The sequence below is a fragment of the Paroedura picta genome, chromosome 6 (genome assembly GCF_049243985.1).
Source record: "Paroedura picta isolate Pp20150507F chromosome 6, Ppicta_v3.0, whole genome shotgun sequence".
NCBI classification, from domain to species: Eukaryota; Metazoa; Chordata; class Lepidosauria; order Squamata; family Gekkonidae; genus Paroedura; species Paroedura picta.
Window position 1 is genome coordinate 82,704,125 of NC_135374.1, and position 14,308 is coordinate 82,718,432.

At 40.0% G+C, this 14,308-nt stretch overlaps 1 protein-coding gene across 2 annotated transcripts in view; it reads left to right on the forward strand.

Moving 5' to 3' along the window:
- Positions 1–14,308, forward strand: part of PRKX (protein kinase cAMP-dependent X-linked catalytic subunit) — a 76,463-nt gene that overhangs the window by 38,364 nt on the left and 23,791 nt on the right. For both annotated transcript variants that reach the window (XM_077343310.1, XM_077343311.1), the window contains exons 2-3: positions 4,271–4,439; positions 9,882–10,145. In XM_077343310.1, coding sequence (XP_077199425.1) covers positions 4,271–4,439; positions 9,882–10,145 — 433 coding nt within the window. The remainder of the gene's footprint in view (positions 1–4,270; positions 4,440–9,881; positions 10,146–14,308) is intronic.

A 14,308-nucleotide genomic window follows, 5' to 3' on the forward strand; every position in this document is an offset into this window, starting at 1 on the left:
AATTGTAGTTCGCCAATTGTTTGTTACAGTGATTTTATAAACTATTTCCAATAGTTTTTAATAGCTAATGTATTTTTATTCTGTTGCTTTGATCTCATGATCAACCTTATTGTTATGACTTTATTGTTATTACCAATCCTCCCACTATGCTTTTATGACTGATATATGCCAATAAGGGTAATTGGCCCCACTATGCTTTTAGTGGTGGTTTGCCAGTGCCTTCCCTTGGCAAACCACCCCGTATCGAGCCATGAAAACGCTATAGGGTGTCACCCCAAGGGTCAGACATGACCCGGTGCTTGCACAAGGGATACCTTTACCTTTATGCTTTTATAACTTATATATATGCCAATAAAGGTAATTGACTTACTGAGTGAATTTTTACAGATAATTGATTGAGTTGTATTGTGCAGGAGATAGTTGGATCTTGTTGTAAGTTACCATGAAACAAAGTTGTTTACTAATACATTTATGCAATGACAGTAGTGTTGAGGGATTTAATCTCATGTTAGGTTTCCCAGGATAGCAAATGACACAGGTGAATATATTAAGAACACTGTTTTAATTTTTCTCCTTAAAGCACTGTAGTTCAAGCAAGGTGTGATAAGCTATTCCTGATAAATCAGTTTTATTTAGAAGGTATTTGTGTTATTACTTCACATGTTAAAGTTTTTTTGCTTCATATTTTTCTATGCACTGCTAATGTGAAATACCTCATTAGCAGTGCATAGAAAAATATGAAGCTGTGTTTTGAATAATCATATAGGAACAGTAATGACTTTTTTGTTTGGGGTTGTGTTTTGTTTGTTACTTAATGTTTATTTAATGTATATGGGATACTCTTGTTACTTCAAGTATTATTATTTACTAGAATTAAAGCCCATTGTAGCAGGTACAATGGGCACTAGCATACGGGGAGGGGGAAAAGAGCAAAGAGAGAGAGGTAGAAAGACAGTGATTAAGAAAGAGAGATACAAAGAGAGAGAGAGAGAGAGAGAGAGAAAGAGAAAGATCAAGAAAGAAAGAGATAAGAAAAGAGCAGGAAAAGAAAGTGATAGCAAGAAATATAGGTAGAAGGAAAGAAAGAGAGAGATAAAGATAGAAAGGAGATGATGATAATGATGTCATCCATTGAGTCGTGTCCGACCCTTGGCAATTCTACAGGAAAGTCTCTGTCAATGACTGCTTCTTTTAGTTAGTCATGGTCATCCCTGTGTTGGCTTTGATCATGTCGAGCCAGCAGATCCTTTGGCGACCACGTTTCCTTTTGCCACTGATCATGACAAGCATTAATGATTTTTCTAATGAGTTTGATCGAATGATGTGTCCAAAGTACATGAGCTTTAGCTATAATCTCTTGCCTTCTAATGACATAGTTGGTTTGATCCTCTATAAAACTGTCTTGTTGGTAACTTTGGCTGTCCATGGTATTTGCAGAACACAGAGACAAATTTGGGGGGGGGGAGACAGAGAATAAAGAGATAGAAATTAAGAGAGAGAAGTAGACAAAGAGAGGGAAAGAAAGAGAAAAAAAATGACAGAGATAGAGAGAGAGAACAAGAGTGGGGGGGGGGTAGAAAGAGAGTAAGAAAGAGATGTAGAAAGAGGTAGAAAAGAGAGAGGGGAGAGGGAGAAAGTAGGGAAGGGCTGCTGTGGCATCTCTCAGGCTGGCCAGGGCTTTTTACATCCAGTGAGGTTGGGATAGGCAGTGGCAGACAGCCCTCCCGGGTACACTTTCCGGTGGGCCGCAAAGCCCTCTTGTGGCCTTGCAGAGGCCACAGGAGAGCTTTCCAACCCAGCCAGCCCAACACACACACACACACACTCACCAGCAGGTTCTCTGCACGGTGGGCAGGAGCTCAATGGTGTTAAATTTGCCAGAGCACTCCTGGCCGGGGCTGTTGGGGGGCAGGCAGTAGTGGAGCTGGACCAGTCAGGAGTCCAGATAGGTGCTCTGCCCAGGAGGGCTCAGAGCTTTTATATATATAGCTACTGGTTACAGATTGGGACCTTTACAAATAAGTTTTTGTTAAGATCATATAAGTACATCAGATTTACTGAAATGTTTCCCAACTTCTAGAACACTTTATCTTTACATCCACCAACCTTAATTAGTATGCATTCGATTTGCCAGTTTGGTTTAGTGGTTAGGAGTGCGGACTTGTAATCTGGCATGCCAGGTTCGATTCTGCGCTCCCCCACATGCAACCAGCTGGATGACCTTGGGCTCGCCACAGCACTGATAAAACTGCTCTGACCGAGCAGTGATATCAGGGCTCTCTCAGCCTCACCCACCCCACAGGGTGTCTGTTGTGGGGAGAGGAATGGGAAGGCAACTGTAAGCCGCTTTGAGCCTCCTTCGGGTAGGGAAAAGCGGCATATAAGAACCAACTCTTCTTCTTCTTCTTGCATCTTATAAGCAGGACTTCTGTCCATTGGGGTGAAAATACAATGGAGTTCAGATCACTGTTTCTTGTACTGTTTCATGTATATGGTGTAGTGGTTAGACTTCTAATCTGGTAAGCTGGGTTTGATTCTCTGCTCCCCCACATGCAACCAACTGGGTGACCTTGGGCTTGTCACAGCCCTGATAAAGCTGCTCTGACCGAGCAATAATATCAAGGTTATCTGAGCCTCACCTACCTCACAGGGTATCTGTTGTGGAGAGAGGAATAGGAAGTGATTGTAAGTCTCCTGTTTGAGAAAAGTGGCATATAAAAAACAACTCTTCTTCCTTCTTTTCCTTGTACTGTATATCTGTGATTAACTTCCAGCCATCCTGTATGCTTACAAATAAATGAATGGGTGGATTGTAAGGCAGTGATTTTGTTAAAACCTTAACACAAGTCAAGGGAAGCTTCTCTTTTTATTTGACATATTTTATGTTGGAGAACAGGATTTGGTTATGCTTTAGATTTTATCAAATAAGGATTGTACGTAGTGGTGTTCTTTAAAAAAAAACTACTTTGTATTAATTTCATTCCAATGTCTCTGAAAAATGAAATAATTCTTTTCATTGGAACAGAAAGAAAGCAAGGAAACATCCTTAGAATTCAGACAATAATAACATAATGTGTTGCTGTGTTCTCAGCTGTCAAAGTAATGATTGCATCATTGATAATGTATATACAAGAGATGCTTTTGGTAGTTGACTGCATGGTAGGATTAATATAGTTTTCTGTACAGTCTTTCATTAACCTGTATCTTTTAAAAAGCATATTTAAGTAGCTGTATAATTTTCAGTTGTACTGTAACATAAGTTGAATACCAAAACTGACAGTCGCCAAGGGAAATGGGATCCTTGAAGCATCTTATCAATGTGTACAATTCTAAACATAATTAAAATTCAGTCTTGTATCTCCAGATGCATCCATTTATCATAGTTTACATAATAATATACTACGAAATGTGGTTTTCTGGTATTTAGTAACCAGCTTATTTTAAAGTGTGAGAAAGGAAGTAGCTTTGCATGCATCAGAATCCATGGGTGTAATTCCCCACTCCCACCCCCAGAGCTGAGTCCTGGTGTACCACTGAACTGAGTTAAATGTTTTTGAATGGAAGGTGCCCTCAAGTTACAGCTAAATTGTGGTAACCTTGTAGGGTTTTCCTGGCAAGAGACATTCAGAGCTGATTTGTCATCACCTGTATCTGTGTAACAACCCTAAACCTCCTTAGTTGTCTCCCATCCAAATATTAACTGGCCTAGTCTGGGCCATTCAGATCAGAGGGAAACATTTTTGCATTTGCTTTAGAAATAAATACAATTAAGGAATGACTCCATCATTAACAATATTAAGTACTCATAAAATGCGTATTAAAGGTAAAGAATGTAAAATGTGCAATTGTCTACAGCTTTGAGAGATCAAGGCAGAACATATAAATTATATTCAATAATCTTAGTTCCCTGTGTCTGGCTGTGGCATACTGCAGTTTAGAGCTGACTGAAAGAGTCAATTTGTAACAAAAAATCCAAAATGATGAAGCATAGAAGTTCAGTTGAAACTTTCTTCAGTGTTAAGTTCGAACCATAAATAAAAAGTTAACTCCTTGTATGTTTAATCCTGTGGGATTGTCTCAGGGAAAGAAACCTACACACAGAGAAAAGCTAATATCTTGGTCCATATATATTTAAGGATATGACTAAATGGTGACAGCATGTGAATGTATTTGTCTGGTTCATGCATTGCTTGTCTATATTTCTCGTGCATCGTAACTACAAAATGTCGTTCTCATTTGACACAGTTTGTTTGTTTTTTTTCATTTTTAGGGACAGGTACTTTTGGGCGGGTTCATCTGGTGAAAGAAAAATCAGCTAAACGTTACTTTGCATTGAAAGTAATGAGCATCCCAGATGTCATTCGACTAAAACAAGAACAACATGTGCACAATGAAAAATCAGTCTTAAAGGAATTGAACCATCCATTTCTGATCAGACTGTAAGTCTTTCCCACTTCTTATGTGTTTTTGTGGAATACTTTTTCAGGTTTATCTGAATAAATACAGACTTTTGTGTAGTTAATGTTATACATTCACTTTTGAATGTAGAGAATAATTCTGAGGGTACTGTTTGCATATGTTTTGTCATCTATTTATTTTTAAACTATTGCAAAGAAAATGATTTTTAGCATCCAAAAGCATCTTTAGTTTAAGAGTCCATGTTCCAAAACACTTAAAAATGAATTTCATTCATCATGTTGCTTCTCTGTCATGTGAGCCGTAAACACATATACTTGTCTATATACTAAGTTCTGTGCAGTCATACACTGTCCTGGTGTTTCACTTGACATTGGACTCAAAGAAGTTATCCAGGTTGAAATTCAACAGAAGCAGCTCTCAGACATTACTAATCCACAAATGAAATATATTCAATTGAGAAATGCTATTTGGAGTACTGCATAATCTGATCTTTCTCTGGAAACCAAACAAAATGTCAGGATGGTTCCTTTTATTCCCCCAAAGGGCGGGTGCAGCACCAAAACAGATAATTTTTTCAGGTAGTGGCACCCCCCCAAAAAAAAAAGAAAAAAAGAAAAAAAAAGAATTAAAACATTTAGAGGCATTTGGAGAAAATGTAATCCTTAAGATTACAGTAATATATGTAGGTTTTTTGTACTCTAATTTCTCATACTTGGCCTTTTAAGTGATATAATCTAACCATAATGACCCGGAGAAGCATCACAGAAAACCTTGACATTGTTCTTCAATGTTGTTTGCTTAATCCTTATTGAAATCTACCTTTTTGTTTTAAAGTTATCAAAATCTGTAGTTCTCAAACCTGTACATACTTATATCCAGAGATTGGCACCGTAAACAGACAAAAATGATCTTTCTACAAACCTGAAAAGCCTCCCACTTGCAGGAAAAAAAAGAAGAAATCTTCTAATAAATAAATAAAAATGAGTGGGTTAAACCCTGCCAAAATAATAGAAGCAGCACCTGTAGCTTTAATAAACAAATGTCCCTTGTTGCCATTGATAGGCAAGCACAATAGTATTTCAAGTCTTGGTTTCAGTCAGTGAAAGGCAGTGGGATAAGGGTTATTTTGGCCCTTGTGGAGAGAACTCATTTGGGCCAAGGCCAGCAGAAATCACTAAGCGGCTTGCTACTATGCAATTTCCATGATTTACCCAGGCCCATTTACTGTTCATGAGCCACCCCATGAAAGACAGTTAGTGGTTCAAGAGTTGGTCTAGGATGAGGAGATCCAGGTGGAAACCCCCAGTCTGACCATAGGCCAATTACACACTGTCAGCTGAACTTGTATCACAGGGTTGTTGTGAAGATAAAATGGATAGTGATATATACTGCTTTTTTCCCATTGTGGAGAAAAGTATGGTATAAGTGAAATAAACATAATAATATATAACAATTATAAAGGGAGGCATTTAAAAAGTCTGTGGATGGGAAGGAAGGGAGCAAGAAAGCAGGGAATAGTAAAATATCATGGTTTGCAGCAGTGGTCCCCAACCTTTTTATCACCGGGGACCGGTCAACGCTTGACAATTTTACTGCAGCCCGGGGGGAGATAGTCTTTTGTCGAGGGACATCGCTGCCGCCTGGGCCCCTGCTCCACTTCCTTTCCTGCCAGTGCCCCTCGCTTCCCGCCGCCCGTTGGGAGGCGCTGCCAAGGGGGAGCCCCAGCCATGGTGGCTGCTGGAGAGCACCAAAGGTGAGCCAGCGGCAGAGTGGCAGGGCAGCCCCTGAGACAGTAGCTGGGGAGGAGGACGAGGAGCCGCGTCCCGGTACCAACTGATCCACGGACCGGTCCCGGTCCCCGGACTGGGGGTTGGAGACCACTGGTTTGCAGGAAACAGACGTAGGAGAAAGTGAGGTGCCCCTTGTTTTTGTGGGTTCTGCATCACATTGCTGGGCCCTTGTTTTCCCAGATAAGGGCTGCCAGGGAGACAGAAGCAGGGAAGACTTGGGAGGGTATGTTGTGTGATAGGTGGAAAGGAGAGAAGGAAGCAGGAAAAGGTAAAAGACTATCAGGGCTTTCAGAAAATGGAAAGCAGAAATAGTGGGATACAAGAAAATGATCTGCCTCTGTCAGAAATCCATGCAGGTCCCTGCTAGTTGTATTTATTCAACTCCACTGCTATTATGAATGGATCAGCATTTTGTTTATATTTTGTGGGAAAATGAGAGGCACATTTTGCTGTGTATGAAAAACTTAATTTGAGGTTGTGTATCTGTTTTTTGTTGAATAGAGCAGTCTTTTATGTGAGAGTTTGTAATAGCTTTTTATTATCAAGAGAAAGGTTTATGATTGTTACCCTCTAGGAAAATTACAATAGCACAGCAGAAACCTTTCCTAATATTTACTGTAGTACATACTGGTGAGCAAATTGAGGAGGATCCTGCCACTTGGCTAGGCTCAGCAGAGTTTGAAGTCTTTCTCCAGCATAAGAATCCTTCCTGCAACAGAAGTGTTCATTACTTTTTAATGCCCATTTATACTTATTCCTGTGATTGAAACTGCACGAAAATCTGTTCTTAAATGTGTTTTACTGTTGCTGTGAGTTTGTGGTGGAGTAGTACACACCAACCGGAAATGTGAAATGCTGACAAGTAAAAATAGAGTACAGATTGCAAGAGTGATTTCAACATAGTAAGATTGCATCCTGATATGGTGAAGACGATATAGTGAGCAAGAAAAAAACAGGCATACTTTTAAAAAAAGTATTTCTGATTGTAATACAGGCTTCTCTCAAATTAGTAGAACAGATATATATGCTGTATATAACAAGTAGTCCATTAAACTCTTAGCTAGCTTATTTTTCATAGCAACTTAATTTAGAATGCAATGGTCAAATTGTTTTTCAAAGTTATGGTAGCAAAACAGGAATTAAATACCGAGTAGTATTACTGCAGAGCCTCCTGCGGCGCAGAGTGGTAAGCGGCAGAAATGCTGTCTGAAGCTGTCTGTCCATGAGGTTGGGAGTTCGATCCCAGCAGCCGGCTCAAGGTTGACTCAGCCTTCCATCCTTCCGAGGTCGGTAAAATGAGTACCCAGCTTGCTCGGGGGTAAACGGTAATGACTGGGGAAGGCACTGGCAAACCACCCCATATTGAGTCTGCCATGAAAACGCTGGAGGGCGTCACCCCAAGGGTCAGATATGACTCGGTGCTTGCACAGGGGATACCTTTACCTTTACCTTTATTATTTCATAGCTTGGAATTCAGTGTTCAACAGTCCCAGTTGACCCAGTTGCTTGCACAGGGGATACCTTTACCTTTTTAGTATTACTGCAAGATATCTATTGGATCTGTAAGTAAAGACAATCTTTTTTCTTTTTTTCTCTTTTTTTTCTTTTTTTCCCTTCTTTTTTTTTTCTTTCTTTTTTTCCGTAAAAGCAGTCATTGCTGGATTAAATTCAGATTGTGACCATGTCCCTGGGTTTGAAGGTTCCTCTGTGCTGTTTTCTCCTCCAGAGTTTTACTTGCTTTGAGAAGAAAATATGCAAATAACATAGTGGAGCAAGTATGCAGGACACAGAGTTAAACCTCCTTAATTCCTAGACCTATAAAACTGGAGAAAAGTGGCACTCTAAATGCTAACAAACTTTATTTTAGCATAACTGTTTTTGAGTCCAACCTCACTTCTTCATATTCATAGGATGGAAGGTCCTATAGAGACTTTTATAATCAAGATCACTGAGGGGTGGGGGAGAATGTAGCAGACTGAGACATGTTGTAAATCCTGTTGTGTATTGTTTCAATGAGAGAGTTTATGTAAGGGACCAAAGGGACATGGTTGTGATACAGAAACATAAGAAAGGTCAGAGGATCCAACCTCTTGGGATACAGGTGCAGAAAGTGATAACCATTTTTTAAAAATCACCAACTTTTAAGGCAATGTAATAGATCTCCTTGGATGTAATAGATCTCATGGCCACCTCATGAGAAGGAAGGACTCACTGGAGAAGAACCTAATGCTGGGAGCGATCGAGGGCAAAAGAAGAAGGGGATGACAGAGAATGAGTTGGCTGGATGGAGTCACTGAAGCAGTCGGTGCAAACTTAAATGGAATCCGGGGAATGGTAGGCCTGGAGGATCATTGTCCATGGAGTCGCGATGGGTCGAACCCAACTTCGCACTTAACAACAACAATAGATCACCTCATAACTTACTTAGCTTTCAAATCATAAAACAAGGGTTAAACTATCTGTTTGAATGGTATCTAGAGCAGCGATACTCAGTCGCTTGGGATTCATGTGTGGATCTTTGACATGCTACCTATAGCACCATTTCCTTGTCTGGTTGGGACCATGATTGACTGTTGGCTTGCACCTTGGGCAAAAAAAACCTCCTGGTAGAGGAATAAAAAAAGCTGTGAGACTCCCTAATGTACAGGTCATGTTATGGAAAGAAGTAAAAGTGACTCTTTTAGCTGTCTATAATTATGAATGTCCATTTCCACAAACTTTACAGTGAGTATCACTAAACTAGAGTTAAAAGTAGCTTTTTATGAAAGATATTTCCCTTTCAGTAATTGAGAGAACCTCTCATATACTTTATTGAAGGGTCTGCTGTATTTTCCTGTTGTCAGTGCAGATTTTAAACCACAAAACACTTCTTAGACAATTGTATCAATGGTACATAATTATTGGGTAGGATGGCTTCTCCAGGAAGTGCTGTCATAATATGGTGCAAATGAATGTTTACTCACATTTCCTCTGTAGAATATCAGATTTATCAAGACTAAATAGCCTCAAATGATCTCTAATGATAGGGATAGATATTGCCCCTAGGAAGTAAAGAGAGTTGAAATTCTACAGGTTCATTTCCCAGGTAGCAGTCCTTGAAACTTTAAAGAAACACTAAAAAAAAAAACCAGAAATATCTCCGGGGAGTTTGTGTGTGTGAACTTTACTTCCTTTGCTGCTTATTGGTCAGCAAACTACAAAAGTTTCCCCACTGGACTATGTCCTTCGCAACAGCCATGTGTTCTTTGTTGTTCTTTCTGTTTTTCTTTGGGTTTCATCTGAATTGCCAAGCTATGCAGCCCCAGACAACTGTCCCATTGTTCTTCTAGGTGATATCTGCCTTGACTAGCCTAGTTCATTCACCTGATTGTGGTACTTGGGTGTTTGCCCCAGTTCTAAAGCCCCTTTTGCTTTGGTTGTTTGGAATTCCTCTTCACTTTCCAACTGTGATATTTCTGTCTGTCCTTCAACCACTGAATGAACAAACCTTGGTATAGTGTTCTGGTCATCATAAGTGAGGAAATTATTCTGAGTAACCATTATGTATGTACAGAAATATGCTATTTATTCTGAGTGGTGCAAATTTTGCTGCATGTTGCTTTCAGATCTGTAAATAAATGCTCAGGTCTTTTATGATTTTCTAATGAATGTTCTGTTTATCTTTTGTTACAGATTTTGGACTTACCATGATGAACGCTTTCTATATATGTTGATGGAATATGTACCTGGAGGAGAATTGTTTAGTTATCTGCGCAACATGGGACGCTTCAATAATAGCACTGGACTCTTTTATTCTGCAGAGATTATTTGTGCAATAGAATATATCCACTCAAAAGAAATTGTTTACAGAGACTTAAAGCCTGAAAATATTTTATTAGACAAAGAGGGGCATATCAAGCTTACAGACTTTGGATTTGCTAAAAAACTGGTTGATAGGTAAGATATAGGTATATACTTTTGGTATTGAGCTTGTGGTGTTTGCTGTGAAATTGGTTCTGACTCAGTTTTAACATACGTACTCGGTATCTAGTTATAATTATACATTTTATAAAGAGGACTTTGAAAGAGACTCAGCTAAAATATGAAAACTTTTTGAAAGAGAACTCTTTAAAGAGTAGAAAATATTTTCTAATATATTCAGTCAAATTAAAGTCATCCAGGTGTTAACTGGTAAGTATTCCAATAAAGTTTCCTAGTTCATTATATCCTTAATCTAGAGAAATCTCATATTTGAAAACAGTTACTGTTGTTATGGCCCAACATATTCTGAAACTGACTGCGAGAATCCTGCTGTAAGAGAAGTCAGGGTAACTGGACTTTGTGGAAGGTAGTTAATTTGGTGCAGAGTATATATCTAGTATATAATCATTATAGTGTTCACTCACTTCCATCAGTGAATGGCTCTCAGCTGTAGAGGAGTTGGATGAATATTGGTAAATATGTAATGCCAGTGTGGGCATTCCGGCCCATGCATAATGGGTCAAGGTGGCATCAAAATACAACAGTTTAGTATCTCTCTCTCTCTCTCTCTCTCTCTCTCTCTCTGTCTCACACACACACACACACACACACACACAGAAGCAGTAGTAAGGGAGCTCTTAGATCAGCATGTGTCCAGGCAGCTTTCTCCTCTCCCTGTGAAGAAATGGTCCAGTTCTGGGAAAGTAAAAATATCTATACTAGTCTATACTAGGTATAAAGGAAGGCACTCACTTGGCTGAAAGGAGTCTTTGGAGCTGACCAATATCTTTCACTCAAAGAGTTCCAGGGAACTATGGTATTTCCCAACTGAAAAGATTAGTTATAACTGATACTGCTTCTCAAAACTGTGTCACCACCATTACCGATCTTATTCTGTAATATTCAAGGGGATTTGGGTAGTGTTAGAGAACAGCCTTATTTCATGCATAGGCATAATGTGCTACTCAACTCTGCCTGGACTGACTGTGCAATATAGGACATGTACTTAGAATGTGTTGCAGAATGAAGAAGTTCTTCAGCAAACATAATAGCAGGGAAAGTTTTTTGGTGTGACAGTAAAAAGTTTGGAAGTATTACCATTATCTATGAGGATCTTGACTGATATAAATTAAAATCAAGTAAAAACATTTAAGCTCAGAACATTAGTGCTCTCTCTCATGTATGTGTATTGACTTGCAGGAGGGCATTATGTGCTGGAATAAGATACAACAGACCAATGTTGGGTATAAACAAGGCCACAGCTTGGCCCACGGGACAGGGAGTTAAACTGTTGGCACAGTTTTGGAGAAGGAGCCTGATCTAGCAGTCAGCAGACTGCACCAACACCCCACGGAGTTCAGAGGCGCCCTGTGGACCCGCACTGTTCCCATCTGGGAGAGCACATCCCCTTGTTTACTGAAGTCCACCCTAAGGGAAGTGACCTATGAGGGTGCCAACCTCATTTGGCTGCCCCCAGGCCACCTGGCAAATGAGCCCCAGGCCTTCCAGCTCCAGCCCAGTAAGCAACACTTGTATATGTGCCATCTCTTAGGGAGGCACCAAATCCCAGGGAGTCCGATTGCATACCAGACTCCCCACCAACAGGCTCCATCCCATGCAAACATACAGCTGTGACAAATTATTGACTGTATGACATCCACCTCAAACTCTGAACAAGGCTGCGTACACATCAATATAGGGTGGGTGGGAGGAAAGGTGCTCATGTGGCATCCCAGGTAAAGAGGGTGTGACCAATGTCTTATATAAGTGCCATGGGTCCCTCTTTGCCCTTGACGCTCTGCATGCTGTGTTCTTGCAGCACATACCCCTAGTGGGCCTCTGAGGCAGTCACGTCTGCCTTCAGCAAGCCCTCCGCAGCATCAGTCATCAGCCACAGTAAGTCTCAAGCATGCTTTTGTGTAAGAAAACTAAGGATTTTACCTGATTTTTAATTCATTTTATTTGCTCAGTTGTAATCTCTTGACATTTGCCAGCTTTTGCTGGCAAATCATAGCAGAACAAAAAAAATCATGTTTCCAGCTCAGAATTCATATGGAAGATTGAAACTAATAAAATAATTACTGTTTATTAAACTGACTTTCTACAACAAAACTTTCCAGCTTGATAAAGCTGGATATTTGTTTCAGTACAAAGAAGTGTAGAGAAGTAGCAAGTCCACCTTTCAGTATAGTGCAACAGAAAGAACCAATTGACTGCCAGTATATAAAAATAAAGTATATTTTTATAGGTTTAGGGCCTCTGGGTTATCTGAATGTATTCTTGCCCTATGTGGAATAACTGTTTGAGCAGAGTTGTTGACATGGTAGCTTTTGGGCATACTCCCTCTCTTTTTTTGTCACTGCATGATTTCTGTTTTCCATGAGAGCTGAAGGGAATGAAACAGGACAATAGATGAGTAGAGAGCAGTTGGTGGTTGACTCATGCTGAGGAGGACAGATTGTGCCAATGGGAGAATTTTTTTAAAGGCTATAAATGCTACAGTATTGACAGTAACTGAAATGTCTTATGTATCTGCTGCTACTACTATGTTTGCAAAATGCCATGCCACAGAGTTATTACAATTTATGTTGGCTTGGCTCATTGTAGCTGTTTTCACCTATACTATCATCTGTCCAGTATGACCTTTAACCAGCTGCTTTGCAGATGAAATTGATGTTTGGTTGTTTTGGAGCTTCTTGTTGAATTATCTGAAGGAGGATATAGCATAAAAAGAGGGGTCACAACTCTACTTTCTCAGCAAAACTGTCACACAGCTTCCTTGTTCTTCCTCATTGTCTTACCCAATAGTGCCATTACTAGACCCTTGGCTGTGTGGATGAGATATAGCCTCCTGAGATGTAAACAGTAATGTGGAGGAGGCAATACTAATTTGAAACAGTTTCTTCTGAAGGATGACTTTCAAGAGTTTAACCTTCCCCCATTTGTATTGTCTGCCTTCTGCCATAGGTTTGGACTGTTTAAGTTTGACTATGTTTCTGGTGGTGTCACCTTTTCAGTTTGTAGTTGTCTCTTTACCAGGATAAGAGAATGAGCATTACGGAGGGAGGGTGGTTTTGTAAAGTTGGGGAATAGTTTTGGTTGAGAGCTTAGTGTAATTCAAATTCAAATTTATTTTAATACAGCACTGCGGCCAGATAAAACAGATGAAAGCTTAGTGTAAAATAAATAAACCCAGAACCATCCACGCTCCTTCATCTGAGTTAGGAGAAAATTGTTCATACTGCATAGAGAAACCAATGCATTTTTTTAAAAAGAAGAATGCCAGGTAGCCTCCATTCTGCAACAGACTAATCAGACTTTTAAATATATATATATATATATATTCTTGATGGCAGTTTCTCAATCACCTTATTTGTAACTTTCTGTTTGGGATCCAGAATGTTTTGTGAAGTATTGCTGTATGGCTTCAGCCATGCTTTCATTTCAGGAGGTGTGTAGATGCTGATCATGCATGAATATATATCTCATTGTCATGTGATTCATATCTTTAATAAGTCCTGGTGCTTTCCAATGTCTGGCCATGATCATAGGCTGGGATAACTGAATCTGCACAGGCATGAGAGAATATTGATTGGCAGGTATTGTGACTTCATGTGGTGGCTTCTGCTATTATAGAATGGAATTGCTTACTACATGATGAGGATAGATAATGAAGAGAACTTTGTGACAACATTCATGTTGTTGCATGTGCCCTGAGCCAGACCCTGAAAACAGGAAGATTTGCTTTCATGAATCTCAAGAGGAAGGAAAAAGCCATAGATGGTGTAGAACAGGATCAGGGTTTCCTGAAACCCTGGAGTTTCTTGACAGCCCTGGAAGGGTTTCCAGAATAAGTGGGAGGGAGGGAGGGAGGGAGGGAGGGTGTGAGTGAGTGAGTGAGTAGGAAGAGGAAGAGAAGGAAGTGGAAGAGTTGGTTCTTATATGCCGCTTTTCTCCACCCGAAGGAATCTCAAAGCGGCCTACAGTCACCTTCCCTTTCCTCCCCCCACAATAGACACCCTGTGAAATGTGTGTGAGAGAGAAACTTGTTAAACATTTATGAGGTGATATGACCATATGTGGGAAGGGGCCCTGGGTAGCCATGTATATAGCTATGCTTCGCAACCATTTTCTGCACG